Source organism: Mus musculus, chromosome 2, assembly GCF_000001635.26.
Source record: "Mus musculus strain C57BL/6J chromosome 2, GRCm38.p6 C57BL/6J".
Classification (NCBI taxonomy): Eukaryota; Metazoa; Chordata; class Mammalia; order Rodentia; family Muridae; genus Mus; species Mus musculus.
In genome coordinates this window covers 127,801,535-127,821,385 of record NC_000068.7, presented here as the reverse complement: position 1 = coordinate 127,821,385, position 19,851 = coordinate 127,801,535, and the positions used below count along the sequence as shown (strand labels likewise).

At 36.1% G+C, this 19,851-nt stretch overlaps 1 protein-coding gene across 3 annotated transcripts in view; it reads left to right on the top strand.

Annotated features, from left to right (window-relative positions):
- Bub1 (BUB1, mitotic checkpoint serine/threonine kinase) overlaps positions 1-19,851 on the top strand; it is a 31,663-nt gene that overhangs the window by 10,474 nt on the left and 1,338 nt on the right. For 2 of the 3 annotated variants that reach the window (NM_009772.2, NM_001113179.1), the window contains exons 9-24: positions 2,022-2,173; positions 3,908-4,134; positions 5,239-5,297; positions 6,419-6,547; positions 6,638-6,748; positions 7,461-7,557; positions 8,357-8,438; positions 10,603-10,777; positions 12,332-12,419; positions 13,375-13,577; positions 15,017-15,160; positions 15,991-16,106; positions 16,416-16,577; positions 16,755-16,912; positions 17,036-17,204; positions 18,262-18,368. In NM_009772.2, the coding sequence (NP_033902.2) occupies positions 2,022-2,173; positions 3,908-4,134; positions 5,239-5,297; positions 6,419-6,547; positions 6,638-6,748; positions 7,461-7,557; positions 8,357-8,438; positions 10,603-10,777; positions 12,332-12,419; positions 13,375-13,577; positions 15,017-15,160; positions 15,991-16,106; positions 16,416-16,577; positions 16,755-16,912; positions 17,036-17,204; positions 18,262-18,368 (2,179 nt within the window). The remainder of the gene's footprint in view (positions 1-2,021; positions 2,174-3,907; positions 4,135-5,238; positions 5,298-6,418; positions 6,548-6,637; positions 6,749-7,460; positions 7,558-8,356; positions 8,439-10,602; positions 10,778-12,331; positions 12,420-13,374; positions 13,578-15,016; positions 15,161-15,990; positions 16,107-16,415; positions 16,578-16,754; positions 16,913-17,035; positions 17,205-18,261; positions 18,369-19,851) is intronic. The other variant, XM_006498620.3, reaches the window with a different exon arrangement.

The window sequence follows — 19,851 nt, the reverse complement described above, 5'->3', positions numbered from 1 at the left end:
CAGAAATCTACCTGCCTCTGAGTGCTAGGATTAAAGGAATGTGCTACCACTGCCTGGCTACAGTAAACATCCTTTCTGGTGTTTCTTTGCATTAGTGAAATAGTGTTTCCATATTTAGTATGTAAATTTGAACCTGTGTATATAGTAGTCCTAAAATTTATAGGGCATTTATTTATTCTGTGAAAGGATTTATTGAGAACTGAGGTTAGAAAAGATTTCCCAAGTCTGCATCTACTTTAAACAGAACATGCTGAAATAGTTTTCTGATCAGCATGCCAAATTTATGTTTGTGAATAAATACTTTTTGTTCCTCAGAAGGAAATCTGCATTTGCACATTGCTTTTACTATAACAGCATACACTCTAGAGAGAGGAAAGCAAACCTTTGTTCCACTCAGGGTTTTATACCATCTAGGTTATTTGGACTAGATCTACTATGTGAGTCTTTTATTCATTACCTTTTAAAAAAGATTTTATTTAAAGTTATATATGAGTGTGGGTTTTTGCATGTGAGTGCAGTGCCCTCAGAAGAGGTGATTGTGAGCTGTCTGATATGGGTGCTGGGAACCCAGGAACCCAGCTTAACTTTATAAGAGCAGCAAGCTCTCTTAACTGCTGAGCCATCTCTCTAGCCCCTATATTCATTACTTTTTATATTTAACCAGCTATAGAGAACCGTCAGTATTTGTTAAGAACCCATTTTGAATTGTCCATTGATAGTTTCCTTTCATATATCACAACCTGTAGTCTCTAGCCAAAAAAATTCTGACATGTTTGGAGTGTGCCTTTATGTGATGTTTATAGGAAATAGAACTATCCAAAGTTTTACTTGAAATTCTGACCCTTAGTACACTTTATTTCCTAGAAAGTTGGCGCTGGAAGGGTAGCTCAGCACTTAAAGCTGGTAGTGTTTTGCAAAGGACCTGAGTTCAGTACCCAGCCGTGTCAGGTGTCTCACAACAAACACCCTGATATCACCCAGCTCCAGGGAATCTAACACCTCTAGCTTTTTAAGGCACTATCACACACATGTACATATAGATGCAGACACCAATTTAAAAAAATACAAGCCACTAGCATGAGTACCTGAGTTCTATCCCTGAGACTCACATGGTAGGAAGAGAGCCAGCTTCTGCAAATTGTCCTCCATGCTCCACATGCATATCTTGGGATTTGTGCCCTTTATTTGATTTTGGTTTGGTTGGGTTTTGTTGTTGTTGTTTATTTGTTTTTGAGAAGTGCCTACAGTTACATTTTTAAAAATGTGAAATAGAGGATGATGGGGGGATGAGAGATAGCTTAGTTAGTAAAGTGCTTGCCATACAATAATGAGGGTGTGAGTTCGGTTACTAAGAACCACATTAAAAGCAGCAAGTGTGAGACAGACAGTTGTAGTCACAGCACTCCGGTGGCAAAGGCAGCTTAGACTACTCAGCTCCAGGCCAGTGAGAATCCCTGGTTTCCACATGCACATATGTATATAGGCACATGACCACAAACACATAAACATACGTAAGATAAAATAATTAGAAAATAAAAACAAATGGAAAACCACTTTCAAGTGATTTGCAGCACAGTATGATTATTTTATAAGAAATGTTTAGTATTAAACTTTGCTGTTGCTGAATATAATTGATTCTATAACAATTTTGTTATAAGACCTGTATTTAATAGTAACTATGGTGAGGACAGGTAAAGGTTACAATTTAAAAATAATGTAAGTTTAAGCTCTGAAATTTAATAAATATGGAAAACTTTGATTTAAAAATTATCTTTCCTAGCTGAGCGTGGTGGCGCACGCCTTTAATCCCAGCACTTGGGAGGCAGAGGCAGGCGGGGATTTCTGAGTTTGAGGCCAGCCTGGTCTACAAAGTGAGTTCCAGGACAGCCAGGGCTACACAGAGAAACTCTGTCTCAAAAAAAAAAAAATCTTTCCTAAATTGTGACAATTTATTCATTTTGCATGTAATTCTCTGATGAAATTTTGAGAGCAAACCATGTTTTATTTTAATGTTCTTAAAGTTAGTGAAGACAGAAATTATATGAAAAGGAAAGAAGCAAATGCTTTTGAAGAGCAATTATTAAAACAGAAAATGGATGAACTTCACAAGAAATTGCATCAAGTGGTGGAATTGTCACACAAGGACCTTCCTGCTTCTGAGAACAGGCCTGATGTATGTCCATGTTCTTCACTATGTCCATTATTCCCAATACTACTAGCTATTGTTTTTCTCTGCTTTGTTTTTATTGCTATTCTTAAAATCTAGCTAGAAATCTTACTGAATTAATAATTTGGTATATAAAGGTGTGAAATTTTGGAATAAGCAAAGAAATATAGGGACTGAGTGGAAATGTTTCGCTCAAGCTAGTCTCCACAGACGTCCAAAGTACAAGAGACCCTGAGATCTGTGGTACTTCTTAGTTGGGTACTTGATCTGTGCTATGACTTCCCTTTCTCCATAGTAATTTGCTATGTGAAGAAATAGTGTAAGTTATTTAAGTCACTGTTTTAGGGCATGGTTTTCGCTTTTTTTTATATTGGTTTTGAGACAGGTTCTTAATTGTTATCCTTGCTGGCCTGGAACTTGCTATGTCAACCAAATGTACCTTGAACTGACAGAGATGCCCCTGTTTCTGCCTCTGAATAAAGGCATGTGCCACCATACACAGCTTATGTTAACTGTCTTACTTTTTGTAAGAATGCTTCCATAAGATAAGGAATTAGGGCTGGGCAGTGGTGGCGCATGTCTGTAGTTCCAGCACTTGGGAGGCAGAGGCAGGCAGATTTCTGAGTTCGAGGCTAGCCTGGTCTACAGAGTGAGTTTCAGGACAGCCAGGGCTATACAGAGAAACCCTGTCTCGAACACCCCCCCTCCCCTGCAATAAAAAGATAAGGAATTAGCCTTTTTGTATTTTAAAAGTTTGTTCATCCTTCCTATATTGTACCACATGTTTGTGGAAATTAATATAAATATATTCTGCCAACACTGGAGAATATTCGGTAACATTACTTTTAGTCTTCCTAAAATTTAGGTAAAGAGAGATAAGATACTTTTTGTTTTGTTTTGTAATTCACTTGTCTTTTTTTTATAATTTAACATATGAAGTAATAGGTTTCATTATTGACATTGTCATACTTTGTTTTTGTATTCTCAATTCCCTTTCTCTGGCCCTCCTTTTACCATGTATCCTTTTGCTCCTAGTAGCCTCCTTTCCACTTTGATATCACACGTATTGTTACTAATGCCTCAGTTTTTGTTTTATTAGACAGGGTTTCACATTGGTTTGGGCTGGCCTGGAACTTGCTAGGTAGCCAGATCAGCCTCAGCCTCACTGCAGTTGTCCTGTGCCTTAGACTCCTGTGAGCCTCTGAGTTACTCCTTAAATACTGATCTCATAGAAACCAATTTGTTTTTCGGTGGTTGAATGTTTAAGATACTGGACTGGAGAGATAGCTCAGCCAGTAAAGGTATTTGCTATACAATCCTAATGACCTGCGTATAATCCCAGCAACCCATGTAAAAAGGCAGATATGGTAGTACACATCTCTAATCCCAGCCCTCATATAGTGAGAGAGGCAGAGAACTAGAAATTGCCTGGAAGCTTGTGAGCCAACTGGACTGTAATATGCAATGCAGAGAATTGAGACCCTGGCCTAATGAAGTAAGAGGGAACCAACCAGCTCCTAAAAGGTGCCCTGATTTATACATGTGTGCACGCAAATAATAATTTAAAAAATAAATACAAGCTTTTGGTGTGTCCATGTTTAAGAAGCTACAAGAAGCCATCATAGAGGCTAGTCTTTTTGTTGTTGTTGCTATACTTTGAAAAGTTCTAATGACTTGATTAGTAATATTCAGGACTTCCTAATTTTGTTTTTGTTTATATATTTTTGTTTTGCATGAAAGGTTAGTCTAGTATGTGTTGGACAAAATACTTGCTCCCAGCAGGAATTGAGGGGTCCAAGTCTTTCATCCATCAGTCATCAGACCTCAGAGAGTTCAGGAGAGAAACCACAGGAAGAACCTTCTGTTCCTCTTATGGTAAATGCTGTTAACAGCACTTTGCTGTTCCCAGCTGCCAACCTGCCAGCTCTTCCTGTTCCTGTAAGTGGCCAGTCATTGACAGACTCCAGGTAAGCTAAGTGTCCTGGGAATGGTAGAGATGTGAGTGGCATGTATCATTTCTTTTCATGATCTGCAATGTCATGTTGTGTAAGAGATGAACAAACGGTTCTGGTTTTTAATTTGTATGTTAAAAAAAAATTAAATATTGGCTCCAAATCTTTCAGACTAACTTCCAAGCTTATTTTACAGCATTTGTTTACCTTTTTACTTTTTTATTGCATTAAAAACTTTCAGCAGTCTCTCTGTACCTTCAGAATATATAGCTGAAAATGGAAAGTACCTTTGTTTACTGGCTTTAACTGCATACTTGTAGGCATTATTAATGCACAGAAAGCTAATTGACATGTGTTCTGATGTTTCCTCTGTCTTCCTTCAGAAGCTATTTGGTATAAGTGTCAATGATTCTTTGTGCCAAGATCTATCTCCACACTATTCCCCAATTTAGAAGGATTTTTCTAGGCTTCAAAAAATAGTAATACCAAATTTCTTATTTGTTTTACATTTTTGTCTTTGGTTATTCATCTCTTAACTTGTGATTTGATAGGAATTTGTAAAACTACAAGTAATTTGTACTTGTTTAACATTTTAATATGGTTCCTTAAGAGAATTCTAGCAGTATTAGACAGATGTGGCTGACTGCCCCAGTGTGTTTAAAAGCAAGCTGTTATATAAGTGGTTTGCTACCTTCCCTTGTCATTTTAAAATGGACATCACTAATGGTTTCAGGTTCATCACAAGAAATGTACTAATTCCACTAACACACACTGCCTGAAACTAGGTCTTAGGCCTTTAACCTGCACCATAAATGAAGTGTGTTTGAATTTGGGAAGCCATTCTGTCCTGCCGAATGGAGGGGTGTTATTACTGTGCTAGCATAATAACCATTGGGTCACAGAGAAACATTCAATGGTTATCTTTATGTGAACGAATCAGTATTCTCAAAGGCAGTAAATATTTCATTTACTTACACTATGGCCCTAAGCAGTTTTATCCTCAACCTAACAAACTTAACATTGTTTGCAATATTTTACTATTTCATGAGAGTTTGTTTAAAATTCTAATATATAAAGTGCTTTTATTCTTCAGTGAGTCTCAAGAGTTTTCTCTTTCAGATGTGTGAATCAAAGTGTTCATGAATTCATGCCACAGTGTGGACCAGAAACAAAAGAAGGTAGTGTTTCATTATAATAACTTCATCCAGTTTATTTAGGTGTATACTCTTTTGGGTTTGCTCAGTGTTTGTACTGTGACTATGGTATAGGAAGAATGTGGAAGAGAAAGAATGATTTTATAAAGCCTCAGACTATTTCAGACAAAAATAGAAAATTATTAGTCACATCTTCCTAGTTCAGAATCCTTTGGCATTTTTCTATTAAGTTTCTCAATGTATTAATCTGAAACGTCATAATTACAAAGGTTAGTCTTACATTCTGTTTGGTAGTATAGCGGAGGCATTTACATAGAAGATAATTTTGTCCATTAAGTAATAAAGACACAGTTGGTCATTTACTTCCCCTCCTCATATGACTGGCATCTTTCCCACTAACAGTAGGAACAGGGCTATTTGAAATAGAGACTTACTGCACTAAGACTTGGTTCATGCTCACTAATACAAAGCATAGTTCTAAGTAGTTAAAAAGGTAGTTGTGGAGAAAAGGGTGAGAATTCGTACAGGAAAAGAGGTATTACTATTAGGGTGGAGAGTTAGGATTCAAAGAAAGTGACCAGGAAGGAATGTTAGAGTAAGATTTAAGTAAAAGGGAGAAGGGAACTACCTATGCAGCAAGTTTTATTGACCTTTTTAGGCAGAATGAATGACAAGTGCAGATCTTTCAGGCATCAGTAATCCTGTTAATGTTCCAAGCACCTAAGATATTTTCAGTGCTTTCAGATGAGCAGTGGGAGAGAAAGAGAAAGAAAAAGAAAGTCTGAGCAAACCAAAGCTGAATAAAATGAAAAGCATCCTGAAGATTTATAACATAGTAGGAGGAAAAGATTTATAATATGACCAGAAGCAGGTAGTACTTGGTATATTATGAGCTAAGGATGCTATTCATGACAACTAACTTGGTGTAACCTTTTTTTTTCTATAAAAGGATAATTCTTTACCTTACTTCATGATGTTATTACAAAGATAAACATGAATATATGAAAGCCCAGTCAATGATAATAAAAGTAGTGATCATTATTGACATTGGTAAACTTTTAATTGTAATTACTACAATCATGTGCCTTCCAAAGTGTTCTAGTTGGCATATTGTTAGTACATTTTGTCCCACTCCTTTGCTCTAGTGTGTGAAACAAATAAAGTTGCCAGCATTAATGATTTTCATACAACTCCAAACACATCATTGGGAATGGTTCAAGGAACACCATGCAAAGTGCAGCCATCACCAACTGTCCACACCAAGGAAGCATTAGGTAAAATATTTTGCTTGTATATGTAGTGCCTCCCATAAATTAATAAGAACTGATTTGCAGCCTGTTGACACATTTCTTATGTTCTTTAAGGTTTCATCATGGACATGTTTCAGGCTCCAACACTTCCTGACATTTCTGATGATAAAGATGAATGGCCATCTCTGGACCAAAATGAAGATGCATTTGAAGCCCAGTTTCAAAGTAATGATTGTTTAAAAGCTATTCAGTACACAGTATCACAGGAAGTTGCTATGGTCATTATAAAAAAGTAAATATGATCCTGCTTTGAATAGTGTGCCATATAAGAGAAGGGAATGAATAAATTACGTATATGACAGTTTGAAAAGGTTGCAGTGTTGTGATAATTGGTTTGTTTGTTTTTGTTAGGTTGGATTATTTTGTTACTATTTAATAGTGAGTGCTAAAGGACAAAAGCTTCATTGGTAGGAATGGTAGGGGAAGTAAGTTCTTAGCACAAGACTTAAGTACCTCCTGGGAAAAATGTCTAGGTAGAATTTGGAACTCAGCATTGCTGGAAGTAGATTCTAGATAAGTAGATTCTAGTTAGAATTGAGAAAGCTAGAAATGAAAACTCAGGGGTTAATTTTTTTCTTAGAGGACATAAACAACAACTCAAAAGTTTTTTGGTTTCATTATAGGAGGGTGGACACTGCTCTGTAGTGACAGATCTCTACTAGGCCCTGAGTGCAAGACCCAGTGACCATAAATCAGTCAATTCACCTCGCTGCAAAGTACCTTATGTCATTATCTAGGACCTAGGTTTTTATTTTATTTTTTTTTTAGAGAGTTCAGGATTTTAGAGATTTTTTTTTTTATAGGTAGCTGATGTTTAGCCCAAAGGATAATGCCTTTTAATAATACAATAATGAGATGCTATTTTGTTTTCCTGCAGAAAATGCAGTATCTTCGGGAGATTGGGGAGTTAAAAAAATTATGACTTTGTCATCTGCTTTTCCTATTTTTGAAGATGGAAACAAAGAAAATTATGGGTAAAGAAAATATCTATTTTAAATCAACCTGGAAGAAATACATGTCACCAAAATACCATAAAATGCTGAAAGTTTTAAGGCAGTAAGGAGATAGGGTGGACTGCTCAGTAGATGATCTGGGTTGGAGTTCCAATGCTGCTACCAATAAGCCTTTTAACCACACAGTGAGGGCCAATGTGCTATGCATGAGTTCCAAGACAACAGACCTCCCATAGCAGAAGCACAGCTGCAAAAGAAATGCAATCTAGTTATAAGCTGCCAAAGAACAGATGAATTCTCTGGATTTGAAATTACATTAAATATGGATGACTCTGCCAGTATACTCATAAAGTATAGGGCCAATAAAGTAGAGCCTTCTCTGAAGGTCCCCTAAAGAGAAAATGTTTTAAGGTAGAAGAAAGACATCAGGGCATAGAATGAAGTATTTTCAGGAATTTTCATTGTTAAGTGAGTTACAGGTATCTTTGCATGCTGAGGTAGAATGGAGACAGCATGACCAGGTTGCAGAAGTGGCACTAGAGATAAGATTTAAAAATGTTACCTGATACCTGAGACATCTTATGGTCAAGGTCCTTGTTTTCATTTGCTTCTAAAACTTGGAACCCAGTGTACTAAAAACATCTTCTTTTTATAGTTAATTCAGTTTAGACACATTTTTGCTTTAGTTGCTATGAAAGTAAAGAATCTCTAAAACCATTAACTCAATAAGTAGGATAAGTGACAAATTATTCTAACACTTTTAGCTTATTTATTTCATCTGTATATTTTATGATTTGTATTTACACAAATCTTTCTTTAGCTTACCACAGCCTAAAAATAAGCCCTTAGGAGCTAGGACCTTTGGAGAACGATCTCTCAGTAAATATTCCTCGAGATCAAATGTAAGTAAATCTCTGCTTCATCAGTGAAATATGTCTTATAATCTGTTCTTCATTTTACTAAGTGATTATGCTCATCACATGGCACAAGGTGTACACAACTTCTAGAAAATCCAGTGTTGGATGAAAGAAAATGTGTTCATCAACAGAGCTGAATTCTATAGTAAGCAGAGAAAATAAAAACAGTTGTGATCCTTGCCCCTCAGGAGCCATTCCTTTAGCAAGGAGGCACCATCCAGGGGTATATATTGTTTCTTAGACATAAGAATTGAGACCTACAGTGGACTATTAGTGAGAAACCTAGAAAATTGAATTGATGAAAATGAAGCATCAACAGCATACCACAGCAGAGAAGGTTCTCATGTTCATTGGCACATAGCATTCCTAAGTGTCAGCAACCATTGTACCTAGACTTTCATTGTGACCCAGAGTGTTCCCCATGTGTATTTACAATTCCCTAAAATGCTGGCCTGGAGTTTAGATTCGGTGCCACTACTTTAAAACTATGTTTTGTTGAACTATTCTGCTACATGTTTTAACAAACAAGGTACATTTTCTATATATACTGATGCTGAGCAGAAACTGGCATATTTATTACCATCCAGTTTTTCCCTCAATACTGGAAAAGGTGGTAAAATTTATAAACAGACATGATGTGTAGAATGTGTATGCAGTATTTTAAGAACTGAGAGGATTTATCGAGTTTGGTTTTGACTAAACTTTAGTTCTCTTTTCCCAGGGATTCTAAAACTCACCCTATAATTACACTTTTAAAGAAATGTCTGATTTTACAGGCCATGTCAGTGAAAATAGATGACCCTATGCCAGCAATTATGGATGTGATTATTTTGGTTTTGTCTTTTTATAAAGGGGGGAGGGCACAAGAACCATCTTGAATAAGTCAGGAGTCAGACCTGGAACAATTTGAAAGAATAAGTAATATTGTATTTTAACCCAAGAAATAAAATGAATACCCATATTCATACAATAGGGGAGAGGGGTCAGATCTCCCTTACAGAAGCATTCCAAGGAATGTAGAAGGTCACCATTAGAACACTTAAGATAGTAACTGCTATAGGCAGGGTTCATGGATGACTACTGACGCTATCGAGAAGAAGCAGTGTCTACATAGCTCCGAAGCTTCTTACCAAAATTATTGTTTACTATACTGGTATAACATTTCACCAGGAGGGCCAGAAAGATGGCTCAGCAGGTAAAGGCATTTCCACCAAGCCTGGGACCCACGGACTCCCAAAGTTGTCCCTGACCTCCACATGTGAGCCTTGGTACATGTGTGTACCAAGTACACACACAGATAAGTTAATGTACATTTTTCCATTGGTTCTTTTGATGAAGCCCTGTGGAAGGTAGAGTTTACCTTCCTTTCAGTATGGGCAAGATATAGTGATTTATATCAGAAAAGACAGTAGGGAGAGGGAAAAGAATTCAGTAAGGAAACCTTAGAGATATCTGACCAAGTGGTTGGGTTAATGTCACCAGTAATAGGTTGAGTTTATAGCACATATCCTCAAAGTTACTCCCTTATAGTCTTCTCTGAAATCTATAGATCCTGACCTCTATTCAAAATTGTCAGTGGAATAAAGGGTAGGAAGGATCCACAGGTGGCTGTAGTCAGAAGCAATTGAATAGACAGGGCAGCCATGTGCAATGTGCTGACTTATGCTGAAGTTTGGAAAGGAAATAGAAAAACCAAATAAGGACTCCAGGTACTAGTATCATTTTTAACAATAAACCACATTTTGGTTAAGATTACTGTTAAAGGGAACTAACAAAGAAGAACTCTTTACTATCTTTGTAATTCTTTTCAAGTTTAAAGAATAATATACAAGAGAAAAACATGTCTGATTGTTATGCATTTGCATTGACGTATTCTAAAAACAGTTTATATCTATTTTCCTTTAACTTTTTTTTTTCAATCTTAAAATGTTTGAGGTTTTGTTTTGGTTTTTGAGAAAGGAGCTAAAGGAGCTTGCTGTATTATTCAGGATAATTTTGAATTCCTAAGCTCAAGTGATCCTCTACCTCCGCACCCTCCTGAGTAGTTTGTAGTACAGGGCTATGTTAACTGCTGGACTTCAAGTGTTGATGTGTTAAATTTCATCAACAAAGCAGCAAATTGCCTTTTCCAATTTGTCTTTGGCTATAGGAAATGCCTCACACTGATGAGTTTATGGATGATTCAACAGTATGTGGTATTCGCTGCAACAAAACTCTAGCTCCCAGTCCTAAAAGTATAGGAGACTTTACATCTGCTGCCCAACTTTCGTCTACACCATTCCACAAATTTCCAGCAGATTTAGTACAGATTCCAGAAGATAAAGGTGAGTGTTCAGCTATCTTCTGCAAAAATATACTGTTATTATAGTTTCTTTTTGAAAATTCTATAGAGGAAGATTGAAAATTGTAAAGACACTTAAAATGCATTTATGTGTGTGTACATGTTTTTGTTGTTATTGCTGTTGTTTCCTCGTTTTTGATGGTTTGTCTTCATCGTCTATATTTTTAAATTTTAATAAGTAGGTAGAAAGTGAAAAAAGCATGTGTAGTCACTTATAGACATATAGCCAGTAGGCCTAAGTTGTATTGTGATAGCTAAGAAAAAAACAACTACAAAAAGATTAAGTTACTTAACTATTAGAAACAATGTACTTAAATTTCCTAATCTAATGAGTAACCAGTTTTATCCATGATCCATCTTCAAATGTTACTTTGGAAATGTAGACAAGTATACATACAGAGAAAAGCATTATAAAACTACCTTTAGTCCTCATTTCAACCTCAAACCTAATGTAAACTTTATATAAAAGATACACATGTGTGGGCTGTCCAGACAGCTCAGCAGTTAAGAACACTGGCTGCTCAGACATCCAGGGTTTGGTTCCTAATATCCACCTAAAAATTGACTAAGTAGTAAGGAGATAAAAATATATATATTCTAATATATGTAATATTAGAATATTTTCTTGAGTACTAATCCAATATGTTTTATTTCTTTTTTAAATCTTAGAAGTTAGTTCAAAATTCCAACTATTTTTAAATACCATCACAAGTTTGCCACTCATAAAAATTTTGAAGTTTTACAAATTAAGGAAAATTAATCTGTGAAGAGTTCTTCAAAGTGTCAAAAGTAACTGTTCTTAGGATAGTGATTACCACCTTAGCCACTGTGATCCTATAAATAGATGCGTATGTTCTAGTACTAAATAAGTATCAGTACTTGTTTTAAGCAACAAGTTAATCCAGTATAACAGTTGGCTAAGTTTAGCCCATAATTCTGCCCTGTCTCCTGTCAATAAAGATAGATTATCTTGTTTTGTTTTTTTTTTTTTTTTTTTGGTTTTTTTTTTTTTTTTTGAGACAGGGTTTCTCTGTGTAGCCCTGGCTAGCCTGGAACTCACGACCAAGCTGGCCTCGAACTCAGAAATCCGCCTGCCTCTGCCTCCCAAGTGCTGGGATTAAAGGTGTGCGCCACCACACCTGGCTTTGTTTTGTTTTTTAAGTTAGAAAGAACAGTGGTTTATGTGCTGCCAATACCTAAATCCTCTCCAGTTTGTTAAAAAGACACACAAATCTCTATATAAATCCTTCTGGAAGGGTTGCGGCCTTTTATTCTCCCTTTGTGTCTTTATCAGGTATGTGCTGCCCTTGTACCAGTGACTTTCTTTAGTCTGCTCATCATGTCGGTAACCTGCTATTTATTCTTTGAACCCTAATTATAATTATTTTTATAGCACTTCTTACTATGTGACACTGTTTAGAAATTGTAGTGAAAGTCAGTATAAAAAAGAATTTCAGCCTTTTTAACCTTATCAAATGTTTGCTTGTATCTACATGTGTATATAATATGTCTGTCTATATATTTTTTTGTATTTCAGAAAATGTGGTAGCCACACAGTATACACATATGGCTTTGGATTCTTGTAAAGAAAACATAGTGGACCTCTCAAAAGGCAGAAAGCTTGGGTATTGTGTTTGTCATTCTCCTCTTCCATTGTAGCTTTTCTCTTTAAGATATCATAAATACCTTACTTCAATTCAATGGTAGCTTTGAGTCAGAAGGTACTGTTTGTAATGTAAACCTAAGTACTTAGTATATTAAAACAGCTTGCTAACAGATCCCTGAGCTAACATTTTCTGAAATTCATTTCAGGGTTCAATCTGTAAGTCCTCTTATAATACCAAGACTCCAATATGCCAACTGTTGCAAAACTGAGGAAACACAAATTGTGCTTTATATACCCATGTAATTGAGAAAAACAGTGCCTTTTAATAGAAGGTAGAATGTTTAAGCTTTTTTAGGTACTGGTATATATAACAGATAAAAAAAAGTAGCTACCAGTTTCTGTTTATTGTAATCCAGTCATAGTGGTTATGCTTTCTGTGTGCTGTATCCTTTTAATCCTTTGAACAACTTGAGTTATAACAGTTATTAAATATTAAATATTATTAATATATTATTAAATATATTATTATTATTAAATATTAGAATTTATTTAACATAGAGGCAAAAATCACACATACAAAGTACATGAATGAGAATCCTCATGTGTGTTGGTTTGTCTTAGTGTTAGAAAAAGTCATTTAGAAAAATATGTAGTCTTGATTATGACAGTGCTATTTAGATGTAACTTTGGGGAATAAACTCATTCCTTCCCACAGTTACTATTAAATAACAAATATATTATCCTACCTGTTTACCTAAGATATTAAGTGATTTTGATTATATTTCTGTTGATATCTATAAAGTAGCTGTGTCTTTATTTTTACATATTTGTTTAATGAACATTATTGATCAACAACCTTTGAGTTAATTTTGAAATGCTATTCATACAATGAAAAGATGCTATTTTACTTTCATCAGATCTAATAGGCTTCTAATCACATAAAGTTTTTGTTTTCTCCTTTTTTCCACATCCAGGCCAATTCAAGAGAAAATTTCAGCATCTTTACCCTGTCCTAGTCAGCCTGCCACAGGTGGTTTGTTCACCCAGGAAGCAGTGTTCGGCCTTGAGGCTTTTAAATGCACAGGCATTGACCATGCGACAGTGGAAGACCTATCCGATGCCAATGCTGGGCTCCAAGTTGAATGCGTGCAGACACTTGGAAATGTCAATGCTCCAAGTATGCACTCATGCTCAATTTTAGTTTTTCCATAAGAATGATAGCATTGAAAAGCCATTCCATGAAACAACCAAGTGGGAGCTTAATACACTGAATAGAAAAATAAACTTAGACAAACTTGTGACTGTATCACAAAGTAATTCACTACTAAACAGATTTGAGATCCATCAATCCATTTTAATCTTGACAGACAAGAAGATCATACTATTACAAAAAGGAATTAGGGACCTGGAGCGATGGTATACTGGTTAAGAGAACTACTGACTTCTTCCAGAGGACCCAGGTTTGGTTTTCAACACCTACATGGTGGCTCGCAACCATCTACAATTCCAGTTCCACAGAATCTGAAACCCTCATGTGATCTCTCTAGGCACCAGGCATAAATAAATCTTTAAAAAAAAAAACTTTTTAAAAAGAGTTCAAAGTTAAGAGTTTACTGTGTGTTAAATATATAATCTAATATTTCCCTCTGCCCTGTAAGTAAAAGAACAGTCGGTCAAGACCAAATATTAAGAGATATATTAAGAGGTATCATCCTCTGTCCCTTGTTATACAGAAAGTCTTGCTTGAAAACACAGACTCTGGTGATAGACTAAGTTCTAAGGCTAGGTTTTACTTACCAGCTCCCCAACCAACTTCATGCTTGTTCATTAAACTGAGGTTAGGTGGAGAGATGATTCAGGGGTTAAGAGCAATGGCTGATCTTCCAGAGGACCCAGGTTCAATCCCCAGCACCTACATGGTGTCTTACAACTGTCTGTAGCCCCAATTCTAAGAGATCTGATGCCATTCCTATCATATATGTATCATATGCATACATGTAGGCAAAACAATACATATTAAAAAATTAAGTATACCTTAAAATGAAGGTCATACTACTAGAACCTACCTTTGAGGCTTGCCATAAGAACTAAATGAGTTCATAAATCTCAGAACTTTGTTCTGTGTGTACTAAGTAGTAACCATGTTGGAGAGTAGCCTTTTCTAACCACCACGGATAGAGTGTTTTATAACACTAAATTGGAGAGGAGACTTTGTCTTCCCTTTAGGAATTGTTTCCCTATGCAAATTCTTTGAAGTATTGTATTGTCTGTGTATTAGTAGGGGAAACAATGAAAGAATATGTCTGAGCACACTAGAAGCAGTTAATGTTCATGTGTACCTTTAAGGTGTGCAGCAATACTTTTTAAAGGTGCAAATCCTGCAGGTCCAGATGAGTCAAAAAGCAGCTAGTTGATTCGCTTTGTCACAACTGGATAGTCAACCTCCAGTGTCAGAGCTGACAGAACTACTGACTTTAGCTTCTTTTCTTAATTGGATCAATGCTCTACATGGGTAAGAGTTTGAAAGCATACTTAATGAGTACATGTACTTACTTATCTAAGATTTCTGTTAAAATATTTGAAAGCTGAATTTATGTTTCTTCCTCCCCCTTTAAGGCTTTACTGTTGAGAACCCATGGGATGACGAATTGATTCTTAAACTTCTCTCTGGACTTTCTAAGCCAGTTACTTCCTATTCAAATACTTTTGAGTGGCAGAGTAAACTTCCAGCCATCAAGACCAAGACAGAATATCAATTGGGTAAGAATTATATGGGTAATAGAATTTCGAATTCTTGTAAGAAACTGCTAGTAACTCTGAGATTCTCCTACCCTTTCCACTTTCAAGAAAGTTAATTATCTGCCATGTTGAGAAATTTTGTTAAGCAATGATATTCTGATTGCTGTTGGGACTTTAATTTGGCAATAATTTATCAAAGTTAAAAATACACGTGCTCCTGTATAGAGATATTCAGAGGTTAAGAACACTTTCAGGATACCTCATTTTGGTTTACAGCACCCATGTTGGGCAGCTCACAACCCCCAAAGTCAAAAACTTCTAAAATGCAAAATAGACCTGACTATTCTAAACTATTACAGATATTTATGCATTTATCCCCCCCCCCCCTGCGCACGCCAGACAGTTTCTCTATATAGCCCTGGCTGTCTTGAAACTCACTGCTGGGATTAAAGGCGTGCACCACCACTGCCTGGCCTTGCTTTACTTTTTTTATTGTCCTATAAAATATGCACATTTTCCAAAAAGCTTTACAGATGTCTATATGTTCTTCCTGGTACCTCAACAATTGCACGTAGGAAGTACTGTAGGTAATGGAAAGGCCAGGACCCAAGGCCACACATCTCAGTATACTGAGGCATCAGGGCTCTTTCACTCCTCGTTTAGAATTTGATAAGGAAGTTCTTTCTTGGTAAGTGGTATGTTTTACTTTCATTTAAGTCTGGGAAAACTTCTGCCAGATTATACCCATTTTTAAAAATGTATTTATGTAGTTCAGGCACCAGGAATTCTTCACTTTAATGAAGTCAAAAGTCTTTAGGGCTTTTTGTCAGTGTTTTGTATCATTTTCCAAGGTTCTTTGCTGGTCTATGTGAATCACCTTCTTGGAGAAGGAGCCTTTGCTCAAGTCTTTGAAGCTATTCATGGAGATGTGAGAAATGCCAAAAGTGAACAGAAATGCATTTTGAAGGTAAATGATATGAATAACTTCTTGTATAATGTAGATGTGAATTTTTGGAAGTTCTTAGCCTCCCTTGCTGACTCCCCTTTAAATACTGAAATCAATAAAGCCCTAGTCAACAGTTAAACACAACTAGCCTAGGAAGACTAAGAATTCTCTTACCACTAAGATTACCCTGCAAGCTTTATACTGCTAACCATTGCTTAGCTTATCCTCATTTTTTTGTCAATATCCTTACTGGGAGGAATTGCTTTCTTGCTATTCTTTTATAGACACTGGGTAAGGATATGTGTATTACATACCTGATTTGATTTGCAGGTGCAGAGACCTGCCAACTCCTGGGAATTCTACATTGGGATGCAGCTGATGGAAAGACTAAAGCCAGAAGTACATCACATGTTCATCAAGTTTTATTCTGCTCATTTATTCAAGAATGGCAGCATATTAGTAGGGGAACTCTACAGCTATGGGACGTTACTAGTAAGTATCTAATTTTCATACTGTGAACATGAAATGTATGTGCATTTCTGGGTTTTATCTACACTATTTTTCACAGTTGGAAGTTTTGTTGGAATAGAGAGCAGGGGTAAAGGCCTTGACTTGAAATTTCATTAATCTTCTACAACCAACTTAGGATGCCATTTGCCTTATTTTTAGAATGTCATTAACCTCTATAAAAATACCTCTGAAAAAGTGATGCCCCAGGCTCTTGTCCTCACTTTCGCTATCAGAATGCTTTACATGGTTGAACAAGTCCACAGCTGCGAAATCATTCATGGAGACATTAAGCCAGATAACTTCATACTAGGACACAGGTAAGTCCGAGGCATTTCACTTTGTCCATCCTATAGGTATTGTTTTGTTATCCTTTGTTTTGTTAGGTATCCTTTTGTTAATCTGTGCTCATAGATCCTGGTCCTTGTTTGTATTTAATGTAGATTTTTGGAACAGGCTGATGAAGACTTAGCTACCGGCTTGGCATTGATTGACCTGGGTCAGAGTATAGATATGAAACTTTTCCCTAAAGGAACTGTATTTACAGGAAAATGTGAAACATCTGGTTTTCAGTGTCCTGAGATGCTCAGTAACAAGCCATGGAACTACCAGGTATGGAAAGAAAACAAGAGGTTTTGTTTCATTTTGTTATTGTTATTGTTGTTGGCTTTTTTTGTTTGTTTGTTTTTGAGGCAAGATTAATCTGTGTAACCCTGGCTACCTGGAACTTACTCTGTAGACCAGCTGGTCTTGAACTCACAGAGATCGCCTGTCTGTGCCTCCCAAATGGTGGATTAAAGCCACTTGCCACCATCACCTGGCAGAAAAGCAAAAGATTTGAAAACATTTTCTTTATTACACTTACCAGAGTTTAAAGGGCCGGGTAGTTTGAAGTAGTCTCTTGGGCACTGAAGGAAAGGTAAAATGTAAGTCTTAAAGAGGAAGAGGAAATTCTACTTCTGAACAGACTTCCTTATTAGTTCAGATTCTATCAACAGAGCAGGAAAACAAATACATTCTGTGGGAAAGTTTCAGAATTTTCAACAAAGTAGAATATTAGCTGGCAAGTAAAGAAGATACTACTAATTAGGATAAATATAAATGTTTTAAGCCTGAGTTAATAAAACAGCTGCCCAGTGTCCAGATATAGAGCTGTGACTTCCCATAATAAAGGGAGCACAACTGAGGGCCTTATTTCTGTTTGGTTACTAACATAAGGCTTCAGGTAGATGAATGCTGATATTAGGATGGTGAATGGATAGTTTGCTATCCTACAGATTTGGACCAGACTAGAATATTCTATTATGAACATATCACACAGAGACACTGGTGTGCAGTTATACAATAACCACCAGAGTCCCAGGGAATAGGATTGGAAGAACTGCCAAGCTGTGTTTGTTTTCAGGAAGTGATAGAACAGAGGACTTGTGGAAGACATTATTTAAATGATGGTAGAGCTTCCCAAAAGGTTACCTCAGAGGCAGTAGTGTTTGTGTTCATAGAAGCCTCAGTGAGAGCTTGAACAGGCATTCAGTGAAGCAAATCATTGGCTTTTGGAATTCTATAAACCTAAAATACTGTGGTTATTTAGCTTCTAAGTTAGAGACATATTTTAATATACTTACAAGTAAGCTACTGTTTACAATGCATATATCTGTTTTCTTTGTAGATTGATTACTTTGGAGTTGCTGCAACAATATACTGTATGCTCTTTGGCTCTTACATGAAAGTAAAAAATGAAGGAGGAGTCTGGAAACCTGAAGGTCTTTTTAGAAGGTAGGTTATTGGAATTGGTGCTACAGTGAAAAAAACAGTAACAGTAAAATAGTATATTTTATTAGCCAGAAAATGAGCTTGGACAGTATTGTCTACAGAGCATAATCCTGGCATTAGGCACTGAACAAATCTGGCATTCAGTGTGCCTTGTGAAACCATTGAGAATTCCTGGGCATGCAGGTAGCATCCTGTTTTTGACTGTTTCTTTTTAAGTGAAATCAATATCAGTGAGCCTTGCAGTTTCATTTGTTTATTTTCTTGTTGTAAATGAGAGTAATAATGATCCTGCTTTTTCAAATTTTACAAGCAAAGGAAATAACACAGGTGAAGCTGTTTTGTTAATTATAAGAAGGAAGTAACTTCTATTAAGCTCCAGCCATCTGTGACTTTAGTATAAAATGCTTTAAAGTTAATGATTGGTCTGGAGCTTGTGTCAGTATTGTTTCCAGAGTAACACTCTGTAAACATAACACTAATGATATCAAATTGAAGCTAATTATTCTATGTATGCATGTTTCCATGTATCATTAACTTTTTTAGGGTATAATAAAGTATATAAAAAAATCACTCGTTTATAGCCTAATGGAATTTTGCATGTTTATTCCTTGAGAAAATTCTCCCCACACCTACTTCCAAAGTAGAAAAGGGAAACAGTTGGTAGAAATTTGATAAACATCGTGTACAGTAGGTTCAAAACCCAAAAGAAAACTTACAACAGATATTTTTATTCTTCATTTCACTTGGTTACTTCTCTCGCTCATTATCAAAGGACAGAGGGTTCAGAAGGCTTCCATCTATTGCCAGGAGCATAGCCCAAAGCTTCCTTCTCAGTTGGCATCTAGAGTGACATTGTAGTATGTTCTGCTTTCTCTCTGGGGTCTTCTCCCCAGATTTTGGAGGGGTTTCAGTTAATTTAACCACTATAAATAGCAAGGACCCGGGACTGGAGGGATGGCTCAGCAATTAAGAACACTGTTCTTCTAGAGGTCCTGAGTTCAACTCCTAGAAACCACATGGTGGTTCACAAACATCTATAATGGGATCAATGACCTTTTCTGGTGTGCACGGAGAGAGTGACAGTGTACTTGTATACATTAAATAAATAAATAAGTCTTAAATAAATAAGTAAATCTTTTAAAAAATGTTTAAAAAAAAAAGTAGTTAGGACCCTTAAGTGTGACCTCTATCCTAAATAGTTCAGGCTATCTGGCCAATCTTGTCACATATGTATGCAGTTGAGCTTATTAAAAACCAGATAACTAGATTACTAGATTCTAGAAATGTGCTATACACAGGAAGCCAAAAGAAGATAGATTATTCTTTAAAAAATAATTTTTCTACCAAAGAACTATTGCAAAAAGGCTATTTTAAATCATATTTTTAGAATAAGGTGTATTTAGACATGTCGTTGGATTTTTAATTTCTCCTGTTTGTGATGGATTCTTGATTTGCTAAGATACAGGTAGATGACAGTTGTTTTTTT